Here is a 12,318-nt window from a genome sequence, read left to right on the forward strand (position 1 = left end):
AGAGAAGGTAAGACAAGACACATTAAATGACTAAACCACAATATTGTATTAACTAGCACATATCATGGTTCAACAAGTTTGAAGAGAAAGGTATTTACCATATGGTCTTTAATAAAACATTTGTGCAGGTTTTCTTTAATCTCAAATTTTAACTTGCAGAAAGATTAAAAACTTGTTTCTCCTTTACTCTCATTATTCCTTCTGTAACTATACTACTTATCCTTTCCTAGTAAAACATTCCCCAAAAACCTACCACTGAAACTTTCATTTTGTAGGCACTGAGATGTTTTATTATTATTTCACTATTGCTAAGAATGTGCGTGCAAGATCCAGAATGAAAATCTGCCTTTGTATGTATTTCTGCACTTAGTAAAGATTCATGTGTGTATGTATGTTCATACACATACTATTTTGATGTGTATGTCTGCTTGTACCTGTTTGTTGAAAAATATTTTTCTCACTCAAGGAAAATAGGTTTCTATAAAAACTGGAAAGAATCAGAATAAATGGAGCCAGAGGTGTTCTTGAAAGAAGAGCATCATGGAAGTCTTTGGTCCTGGATCCTACAATTATGTATAGTCTCAAAAAAGAACATGATTAGATCCAGTATTAACAGGTAAGAGAATAAAGCAATTTAGAATGGGTGCTGGTTAACATTAAATAAACAACACTTTAATGAGTGACAAAAAAGGAGAGTGGAGATCCTTTTGATAATTAATCTCTCCATTTGAGGACAAGATTAATGCTAGTATGACCTCAATTTTATCTTGTCATTAGACAGAATATAGACACTATCATCAAACCAGCAAAACCTATCACAGTCACCAGGTAACGCTGCTGAAGGATACGAAGTACTTGAATATAATATCTGAGTTGCTAAAAAGGAAAATGAACAGGTAGGTATCTATGTCAGAGATAGGAAGGATATATAGAGAAATATTAAGGTTAGCAATGAGAGATGAATATTCAATTGCTGATGAAAAAACACTGGAGGAGTGAATAGGAAGGAGGTTACCTAGAAGAAAAAATTTAGAAAGTATCATGGGCAAGAAAACAAGAAATCATGTGGGAACAAGGTGTCACCAAAATGACCACTGGGTGTATACTTGATGAGCATTGTGGACAGCTGGTAATAAATCTTTGTTGCAGATAATTTAATTTTATAAGGTAAAACATACATTTATGCTTACAGGATCACCACTACTCTTAACAAAGTTTTTAAAATATTTTTTTAAATATTTATACCAGATGTACAAACACAGGCTTAATTACAACAGCCTAAATTATCCAAAATAATATCAAGAAAAATAATTTGCAATTAAACAAGCATCTATGTTGGATTTAATTATATAGAGCTCTAAGTATCATTTAATGGATAGTGTTGAACTGCCCCCTTAAAGCCGGGTTTGCCTGGCAGCGTATTAACCAGCATTTGAAATTACTCTCACCTCATTAGGAAATTGGGCTTTTAATAAGTGCCTAGTGCTTTCTTACTTGAGAAAATATCCTACCTGAATCTCTTCAATGTCTAAGAAAACATATTGATATAAGAAGTTTTAATGCTTCTGTTTTAAAACAACAATCTATGACACCACATCAAGGTAGACAGAAATTCTGTCTTCTATTTTATCCTCCAAGATGCAGGGTATTTAGTCACTATTAATTTATATAACATAAGACCCAACTACCAGAGCATCTCTGAGCAGATGCCTATATAGTTTAAGCAGGATGTGACAGGTGCCTCATAAAAGGGATCTTCCGTGGTACTGGGTGTTCATAGCTTTAGTTTCGGCTATTTGCCCCTGGTTCACTTTGCATTGTCTCAGAGCAACATTCCCTGCATGCCCCAGGCCATGAACTGCAGACCTCACTGGCTGTCTGAAGTCTTCACTCACCATGCTTCTGACTCTTGAAGCAACATTCAGACCTCCTGGCTTCAGCTTTTACTTTCTTCCCTCACTATGCTTTTGTCTCTTTTTGTTGGGGCGCAGTTTTCCAATCAACTACCAGGGCAACACCCTTCCTAATGTGATCCAGCAGCCTTGGTCATCTTCCCTTACATTACTGGCACACATCCTTCCACAAAGTCTACATAATAGTCAAGTCTACCAATGACAAAAGTTGAAGAGAAAACTGGGAAAAAATTCTGGCTCCTACTTAGGATGTAGAAAGTTGGAAAGAGCATGGCTCCAACTCTTATATAACAATGACCAAAAAAATGCAAGTTAATCCGAAAAACTACAACTTTTCTGAAGCCACTGGAGAGCTAAATTCACAAGGAAACCAATTAACCCGGAATCTAAGGAAAGATCTGCATCTTCAAGAAGATGGAACTGGAGTACTTGCTTACCTGGGAAAAATGCCAGACCTGATGCCAGCCAGGTAGGAATTTAGGTTAAAATTTTTAATGAATCACTAAGGCCAAATGTGGGCTAGTGTGAAAGTACAGAACCCATGGGAAGTATAGACGCAAGAAGAATTCATACTCACTTGGAGGCTGAATCTCTAGGGGAAAGATCTCTGCAGGAGTCATGAGAAAGACTGGAAATAAGAGGAATAAGAGATTTGAAAAAGCCTCTCTTGGAGCACAGGCCTGGGTGAGGGGAAGAGCAGCCACTAATGGAAAGGCATGAAGCACAGCCCAAAATCTTCAATGCTATCTCTCCTATGAAAAAAAAAAATCTAAGAGTGCTGCGGAAAGGACTGAAAATCCTGCTGACCTTAGAGGACAACTGAAGTCCCACCACATAGAGGACAACTGAAGTCCCATCACAGGTGGAAGAAGGGAAAAGACAAGACTATCACAGGGGAGGGAGTAGAGACAGGAATATATTATAAACCCGAACTATCATAGGTTCCCAAAACTGGGGGAGGGGCAACATTACCCACTAGGCTGAGGGACACAGAGCCTACCTAAGATTGAGGCTGAATAAGAACAACAGAGAATGCCTCTCTAACAAATACTGAATAACAAGTAACAGCAGCCTATTGCTGAGGGTCAACTGTATACAGACTTTCTCTGAGGCACAGGTACAAAGGAAAGACCTAGAGCAGAGGGTAGAACAAATAATGAAAAAGCAAAATTCTCTGGCAAACCAGCCCCCATCTTCAACACAAAGTAACTCTAGAGAAATTAGAAGCCCGTGGTGCACTGAGGAAAATAATAGCAACAACAAAATCCAAAGCCAACTCAATTCCTGGTTAGAACTCAACCCTTCCCTTATGCTATCAAAAGCCTAGGAAAAGGGCATGATAAGTCCATGTGCAGGCACAAATACTACCTACACCTCAGTCTTTACTGTCCTAAACAAGATGTCTAACATTCAGTAAAAAATAACAAGGCACACACAAAAAAGGAAAGAAAATGACCCACTGTCAAGAAACAAAGCAAACAACATAAGTGGAGTAAGACAGATGCAGATATAAGGACTATCAGATAGGAAATTTAAGATACTGATGCTATAGAGAATGAAAAATAACACGCAAGGACAGATGAGGAATTTCAGCAAAGAGATAGAAACTCTAAGGAAAAGTCAAATAGAAATGCTACAAATCAAAAGCATGGTAATTTTCAATGGTCTCATCAACAAACTTAACACAACCAAAGAAACAAAGAGTGAACTTGAAAATGGATCAAGAGAAAATACCTAAACTGAAACACAAAGAGAAAGACACAGGGATAAAAATAAAACAGGAGACCAAAGAAAATGGTGAGAAAATTTCAAATATTGTATCATACATCCAAATGGAGTTCCAGAGGAAACAGAAAAAGAGCAGATAAAATATTTGAAAAGAGAATGTATAAGCATTTTCCAAAATTGATGACAGATATCAAACCAGATATCTAAGAAGTACAAAGAACACTAAGTGGAATAAATACCAAATAGAACACACAGAGATACAGCAAAATAAAACTGCTAAAAACCAAAATCAAAATGAAAATCTTGAAAGTGGCTAAAGGGGAAAAAAAGGCAAATAACATACACAGAGAACCAAAGATATAAATAACAGCAGCCTTCTTGTCAGCGACCATTACAATGAGAAGGCAAAGGCAATGAGACAGCACTTTTAATTTTATTTAATTTTTACTTTTTTTTCTTTTTTGAGGCAGGGTCTCACTCTGTTGCCCAGCCTGGAGTGCAGTGGCATGATCTCGGCTCACTGCAACCTGTCCCTCCTGGGTTCAAGCAATTCTCCTGTCTCAGCCTCCCGAGTAGCTGGGACTACAGGCACATGCCACCACGCCCGGCTAATTTATGTATTTTCAGTAGATACGGGGTTTCACCATATTGGTCAGGCCAGTCTCAAACTTCTGACCCTCAGGTGATCCACTGCCTTGGCCTCCCGAAGTGCTGGGATTTCAAGAGCCACCACACCTGGCGACAAAGCACTTTTAAATACAGTTGACCCTTGAACAACTCAGGACTGAATTGCACAGGTCCACTTATAAGGGAGTTTTCTTCTGCCTCTGCTACCCCTGAGACAGTAAGACCAACCCCTCCACTTCCTCTTTCTCCTCAGCCTCAAGACAATGAGAATGGAGAACTTTATGATGATCCACTTCTACTTAGTAAATATATTTTCTCTTCCTTATGATTTTCTTAACATTTTTTCTCTAGCTTATTTTATTGTAAGAATACAATGTATAATACACATACAAAATTTGTGTTAATTGACTGTTTATGTTATTAGTAAGGCTTTTGGTCAATAGTAGGCTATTAGCATTTAAGTTATTGGAAAGTCAGAAGTTAAGACATAAATTTTCAACTGCACAGGAGGTTGCTGGCCCTAACCCCTGCATTGTTCACAGGTCAACGGCATGATTAAAGTGCTGAAAGAAAAAAAAATAACTTGAAAATAATTTTCAAAACTAAAATAGAAATACAGATTTTCTTTAGGCAAACAAAAAATGAGACAATTCAATGCCAACAGACCTGCACTGCTAGTTACATTAAAAGAAGTACTTTAGGCAGAAGGAATGTAACACCAGACAAAAAGATGAATCTCCAAAAAGAAACGAAGAATGCCAGAAATGGCATAAATGAAAGTAAATATGAAATTAATTTAAAATTTTTAATTGCTGTAAAAGAAAACAGATTATCTGTAGCAAAAAAATGTAGCAACGTAGTGTTTGTTTATAGCACAGTAAAAGTGAAAAGCATAACAATAATGGGATGGAAGTATTGGAGATATACTGTTTTAAGGTCCTTCTATTTCATGTGAAGTGGTATAATTGAAGGTTAGACTCTGATTATTAAAGATGTATACAGTAAACAGTAAGGTAACCATTAAAATAATTAAGAGACATAAATTACAACTCAATAATGGAGTAAGGTGTAATTATAAAAAATACTTAGTCCAAAGGCAGAAAAGAACAAAAAACCCCATAAAATCTAGCAAGATGGTAGATTTTATAAACTATATCAATAATTGCATTAAATATAAACAGTCTTACCCATGAAAAGACAGAGATTGTTAAACTGGATATGAAAGCAAGATCCAACTATATAGTGTCTACAAAAAATTCATTTTAAATATAAAGAAATAAGTTAAAAGTAAAAGAATGGAAAAGATACAACACACTAACACTAATCAACAGAATGCTGAAGTAGTTATATTAATATCAGACAATGTACACTTGAGAGCCAGATATAGTATCAGGAATAAAAAAGAACATTCAAAAATGATAAATTGGGCCCTACTCACCAAGAAGACATAGCTATCCTAAATCTTTATGCAATAAACAATAGAGCTTCAAAACACATGAAGCAAAAACTGACAGAAATAAAATAGAAATAGTTCCACATACAACAGTTGGAGGTTGCAATATTCCTCTTTCAGTTATTAAAAGAACAAGCAGACACAATATTACCATGGATAGAGAAGACCTGAAAAACACTATGAATCATCTTGACAGTTACAGAACACTCCATCCAACAACAGAATACTTATTCTGGGAATCACCAAGATAGAACACATAGTGTGTCAAAAACCAAACCTTAAACTTAAAATGACTGAAGTCAGCTGGGCACGGTGCCTCATGCCTGTAATCCCAGCACTTTGGGAGGCCGAGGTGGGCAGATCACCTGAGGTTGGGAGTTTGAGACCAGCATGACTAACGTGGAGAAACCCCATCTCTACTAAAAATGCAAAATTAGCTGGGTGTGGTGGTGCATGCCTGTAATCTCAACTACATGGGAGGCTGAGGCAGGAGAATCTCTTGAACCTGGGAGGCAGAGGTTGCAGTGAGCCGAGGTCGCACCACTGCACTCCAGCCTGGGCAACAAGAGCAAAACTCTATCTCAAAAAAAAAAAAAACAAAAAAAAACCTGGAGTCATAAAATACATATTCTTGACCACAGCTCACAAACATTAACTCAAAATAGATCACAGATCTAAATTTAATGCCTAAAACTATACAACTTTTAGAAGAAAATATCAAGGACAATCTTTGTGACCTTGAGTAAGGCAAAGATTTCTCAGATTATGACAACAAAAGTCTTCTTCATAAAAGAAAACTGTTTCTCCACCTGTGAAATCAGAAGGCAAAAAAAAAAAAACTGAAAAAGTGGACTTCATCATAGTTAAAAAAATTTCTTGAAAAATGTTAAGAGAATGACAAGGCAAACAATAGACTAGGAGGTAATATTTGTAAATTATGTGTCTCATAAATGACTTCTATACAAAATACATTAAAAACTCTCAAAATCCAGTAACAAAAAAGACCTTATTTATTTTTTTAAAAAAATGGGTAAAAGGTTTAAACTGATACCATCTGTGATACTGTGATATAAGAAATATGCATTTGCTCTTTGTCCCCGGTTCCTGGCACAGAACTCCTGAAACCCTTGTAATTCCTAGGTGATAGAAGCATCCTTTATTACAGTATTTGGTCTCAGTCCCCAGTTACTGACACAAGAGTTATAAGATCCTTGGCATTTCTGGAGTGATAAGTGTTTTTTTGGATGTTAGTAAGATGAGTGGTGGCTGTGGGCCTCTAAACAGATTCAAGATGAAGGCTTGTCACCAAAAATACCAAGGCATAATTAGAGGGTTGAAAACTTTCATGGCCACTCCTCTCCCTACAGGGAAGGGAGAGAGGCTGGAGACTAAGTTAGTTAATCACTAATGGCCAATGATTTGGAGAGTTTCTGGGTTGATAAACATGTCCACAGGCCAGGAGGCTGGTGCACCCCAACTCCCTAGGGTTAGAAGCTCCTGCGCTCTGGATCATTCTAGACCTTGCACTTTGTGTATCACTTCATCTGGGTTGTTCATCTGTATTCTTTATATGAAGCCAGTAAATGTTAGTAAAGTGATTCCCTGAATTCTATGAATCAATATAGCAAATTACTAAACCTGAGAAGAGGCTTGTGAGTATCGAAACAGTTTTCCTACCACCAGTCAGGGGCTAGAAATGGAGAAGTTAACTATAGGAGCATATAGGGGAATTCTGGGGGTGATGAGACACTTCCTGATTTCTTGATTGTGGTTTTATATGTTTTGTCAGAACTCTCAGAACTATACACTAAAATGGATTAATTTCACTGCATGTAAATTATAGCTTAATTTTTTTAAGAATAAAACCATGTATTTTTAAGAAATTTCAAGTCATCTCCTTTAAGAATAAACTAAGTTTTCTCAAATCTTTCTATCCAATATACATTAACAACCTTTTCTCCATATCAAAAATACACTGATATTGACCTCGGTAAAAATAAAAATGAGTGTATAATATGGCAAGTTCCAAAATCAATCTTTATTATCTGACTGTAAGCATTCCAAGGGCCTATATTATACCAGGTTGGAGTTAGACTTTGTATTCTTCAAAGTTTCCACACTTTATTTAGACAATGTAAAGTCTGTTATTTATCAACTCTCCTACTGGGAAGTTGAGAATTAACAGGTGTGGAAGAAAGAATATGACAAACTGCTTAGATTTACATTCCATCGTAGTGCTTTTTTCTAACCTACAATAAGATGCACTATCACACAAGGAAAGTGAAAGAGAGAAAAAGTTAGTAGGAAAGAATGGATAACTGTGTTCATGTATTAAAACTGGCCAGATACTAAAAAATAATCATGACATGTCACAAAAAATAGACTATAATTTCAACTCCAAAATGTCTAGGATTTCCTAGTATTTGTTAAATTTCCTCTCCATAATGCAATAAAAAAATTTAAATACAAAGGTTCTACTTATTCAAAGAAGTTAACAAAGAATGATACAATTGAAAATGGAAAACAAGAAAGCTTTCATGATCTTTAACAAAATATCATACTTCATTCAGCAAGTATCCAAATGCTGACCATATACTAATTATTACTTAGGCACTAATTAAGCATTCCTTAAGCACTACTTAGTAACCAATGCTGAACCATCAAAAATAATTTCAGTAAAATACTATTTTTAAAGATATAATGGACTTTAAAAAAAGAGATTACATTTACCTCAAAGCCAAGTCTATCCTTTTCCTTCCAAAAACAAAAATGTGTTACTTTCTTATCCCAGAATTCATCTGGCTTTACCACACAAACAAGGGACACCTCAGCTGGAACAACATTCTATAAAATACAGAAAAATAATTACAAATTACACATGTAAAATGAATAATTTACTAAATTTATAAATTACCAAACAGTCAAGATTAAGCTACATAAGAAACTTTTGGAGAAGAATTAAAATAATAAAGAAGAAATTCTCTAGACTTCAAAACATACATGGCAATAAAGAAGAACTTGAAAGATAAGGTGATTCAGAAAATACTTCAAATAAACAATGCAGCATAATTGTACATGTGAATTACTTTTTGTTTTATTGAATCTCTGTACTAGGAATATGTTTAGCTTAAACTGTAAGTTAATTTTTAGTTGGGAAGTTATTAAATTTGATTTTTCTACAATATGAAAAATTTTTTCTAACACAGTCATCTTGGAGAATTTCTTCAAAAGACGTAAAATCAATTTTCTCACTAAAATAAGTTTTTTATCAGTCATTATACAATAAGACCAAGATTTTACATGATTATTAACTTGAAGAGGAGGACAAAAAGCTCATCTTTGACGAATACAATTTCACATTTACTAGATATGGTTACTTATACTACCTAATAAACTGAAATGAACATTTATTGAATTAATAAATATTTCACATATATTTTATCAAGTCCTATAGAGTCTAACTTTAAAATGTATCTTAAATCCAACAAGTTCTACCGCCTGCATTGTTAACAACGCCAAACTATCCAGCTTTCTGAAATATCATCATTACAAGGCTCCTTGCTTGACTTTCTCTTGCACTCTGAATGAAATTCAAATCACTTCCCAAGACCTACAAGGCCCTTCAAGCTCAGGCCCCTGTTGGCCTCTCAGATCTCATCTTACACCTTCCCCTCCTAGCTCACTCCTCCACAACAGCCATGCTAACCTCGCTGCTCCTGCAATATGAAAAGTCTGTCCCACTTCAGGTCTTTGTCCATGCTATTTCCTCTATCTGGAATGTCCTTTGCCTTATACCTAGGAGTGCTCCCTCAGTTTATTTAAGATTCTATTCAAATATTCCCTCTTCAGAGAGGCCTTCCCTGTCTACCCTACCTAAAGTGGCATCATGTGACTCAGTCTCTTTTACTGCTGTATTTTTCTTCATAGCATTTATCACCATGGGCTGTTACATTTGCTTAACTGCTTATTGTCTAACTCTTCAAGTAGAATATAAAATAATAAAGATAATAAAACCTTCCCAATGGCAGGTACCTTATCTATCCTGTCACCTCTATATTTCTAGTGTTTATGACAAATGTCTCACATATATAATAGAACACATGCTATAAATATTTGTTAAATAAATGAATCCTCATTAACAAGTAGATCTCATTCTCTTAATTTTACAGGAGAGTAATTTGAGCTTCAGAGAAACAAAGTCACTTGTCTAAGATAACAGAGTTAAAAAGTCATTGAGCTGAATAGAAACCACCTCTGTCTGACTCTAAAGTTCTACTAGACTACTTCATATGCTCTGAACCTGGGGTCAATACATTCTTTCCGAAAGGTCCAGATAATAAGTTATTTTAAGCTTTGCAGGCCATAATGTCTCTATTGCTACCACTCAGTTCTGTCAGGATAGTATGAAAGCAGCCACACACAACATATAAATGAATGGGCATGGCTGAGCTCCAATAAAACTTAATAAATTCAAGGGCCCAACCTCTGTTCTAGACCATAAATTGCAGCACTGAATAATTATAATAATAATTACTATTATTACTATTCAGGGAAAAATGGAAAACCTTTGGAGGTAAACATGCACACATCGTAAATCCAGCATCCTCTGAAACAACTGGATTGTGACTAAGGTAAGTAAAATAAATTCAATGGTATCAAAACTTTTATCAGAGGGGCTGGAAAATTTAAGATAAATTTGAGCTTTATTCATATATTGCCTTGTGGAAGATTACTATTTCAAAATCATTGAATATGAAAGCTGTGAGAAACAAGAGAAACCACACCCCTCATTTTAGAGAATACCAATTATAGGCACTGTGGGGTTCCAAACAGCTGGTTCCAACACCTTCCGAGATGAAAGCAATGAATGACTTCATATGTAGAAACTGTTTGACTAGAAGTAAAAAGGTCATTGCAACTTCTGAAAATGTTAACTATTAGTAAATCCAAAAGTTGTTAAAATACCTATCAGAAAAGAAATCGCAAGAGGGGATTAAATCATCCATTGTTTGTTCTTCAAAACTGCCACTGATCAAAGTCCAGTTCAAACAGCAAGTCCCAAACAGCTCATCTGTGACACAGTTGAATGACAGGATGAAAGGAAGAACACAAGGTCACAATTAATGGATTTCTTACCTAATAGTTATTTTAACAACTTTCACAGAGAAGAGTTAATTCTCAAGGTTTGAAATATAAAAGTGCTGGAAGCACTTTTTTTTTCAAAGAAAAAGTTATTTTAGGACACCAATTTGTGCTCCCTTAAAAACTGATCCTGCAGAGGCTATGTCCTTTCTAACCCAAAGAGTGATTCTAGCCTGTAATCTCAGCGATTTGGGAGGCTGAAGCAGAAGGATCACCTGAGCTCAGGAGTTTGAGACCAGCTGGAGCAATACAGTCTCTACAAAATAAAAAAAGTAGCCAGGTGTGGTGGCGCTCACCTCCAGTCCCAACTACTCAGGGGGCTGAGGCAGGAGGACTGCCTGAGCCCAGGAGCTGGAGGCTTCAGTAAGCCATGCAACTGCACTCCAGGCTGAGTGACAAAGTGAGTCCCTGACTTAAAAAAAAAAAAAAAAAAAAAAAAGGTGGGGTGGGCGGATTCTAATGATGAAAAGTTTAAGCCAAACATTTAAGAAGATTGAGGCAATGGGTAGAAAATTCAGAGACCACCTTAGATACATGCCACTGGTAAATACACATTTTAAAATGAATAAAGTCAAGGCCTGGGGCTTACTTAGTCTATACTAAGTTCCAATTTTAAGTTATTTAAAATCCTTGAGCCTCGTTGACCTCTTTAAGGTTGTGAGGCCAAAATTAAATGAGATAATTTATATAGCAAACTTAGCACGGTACCAAAAACATAATAAGCACTAAAACTAGAACTAAAACCTAAAATTACCACTTTGTTCCTATCCCTTGAATCCCTTTCTCCCAATTAACCTAAATAAATGATAAAGCACTAAAAACCATTCTCCTTAGTTATCATTTAAATTTTAAAATTATATACCTTTCCACAGAACCCTAAAGTAGCTACCTTATTTGTTGAATTCATTTAAAATTCTTGATCTTTCTTTCAATATCACTGATATCCACTTAAGTGAATATTTATGATTCCATGTTACTACCAACTTATGTTTCCCCTAGACTGGCCTGCCATCAACTACTCTCATTGTATTTGCTTCATTATGAGCTATATGTAAGTCAGAGTACCTGTGAGGAAGGCCCTCTTTACTTTCATTTAAATTGGATAATTCAAATTTTACCTCTCTAGAAGCCCTTCTACAGAAGGTCAAGTGCATGAGAGCAATCTGCCCTCCACATCACTCAAATGTTTCACTTTTCCTTTTCAAATCATATCTTCAATACCCTTAAAATAAATCAACAAATGTCTACTGGGTGCCTACTACATGCCAGGGGATCACATAAACATTCTGTGTGGAACATGAGGAAATATAAAACACAAGACTGGCATCAGATCTCAAAAAGTTTGTAATCGTAGATGTTTATTAAATGTTAATTTGTGAGGGGCTGAAATTCCTGAGGACACAGCTGTTAAGTAAGTTTCTTCTGGGCTACAAATAAATAGTAAGATCATTGTGA

The 12,318-nt window shown here is 35.7% G+C and overlaps 1 protein-coding gene across 3 annotated transcripts in view; it reads right to left on the reverse strand.

The window, feature by feature from the left end:
- Window positions 1-12,318, reverse strand: part of SESTD1 (SEC14 and spectrin domain containing 1) — a 151,364-nt gene that overhangs the window by 54,859 nt on the left and 84,187 nt on the right. For all 3 annotated transcript variants that reach the window (XM_054477411.2, XM_054477412.2, XM_054477414.2), the window contains one exon: window positions 8,452-8,565. In XM_054477411.2, the coding sequence (XP_054333386.1) occupies window positions 8,452-8,565 (114 nt within the window). The remainder of the gene's footprint in view (window positions 1-8,451; window positions 8,566-12,318) is intronic.

The sequence above is a fragment of the Pongo pygmaeus genome, chromosome 11 (assembly GCF_028885625.2).
Source record: "Pongo pygmaeus isolate AG05252 chromosome 11, NHGRI_mPonPyg2-v2.0_pri, whole genome shotgun sequence".
NCBI lineage: Eukaryota > Metazoa > Chordata > Mammalia > Primates > Hominidae > Pongo > Pongo pygmaeus.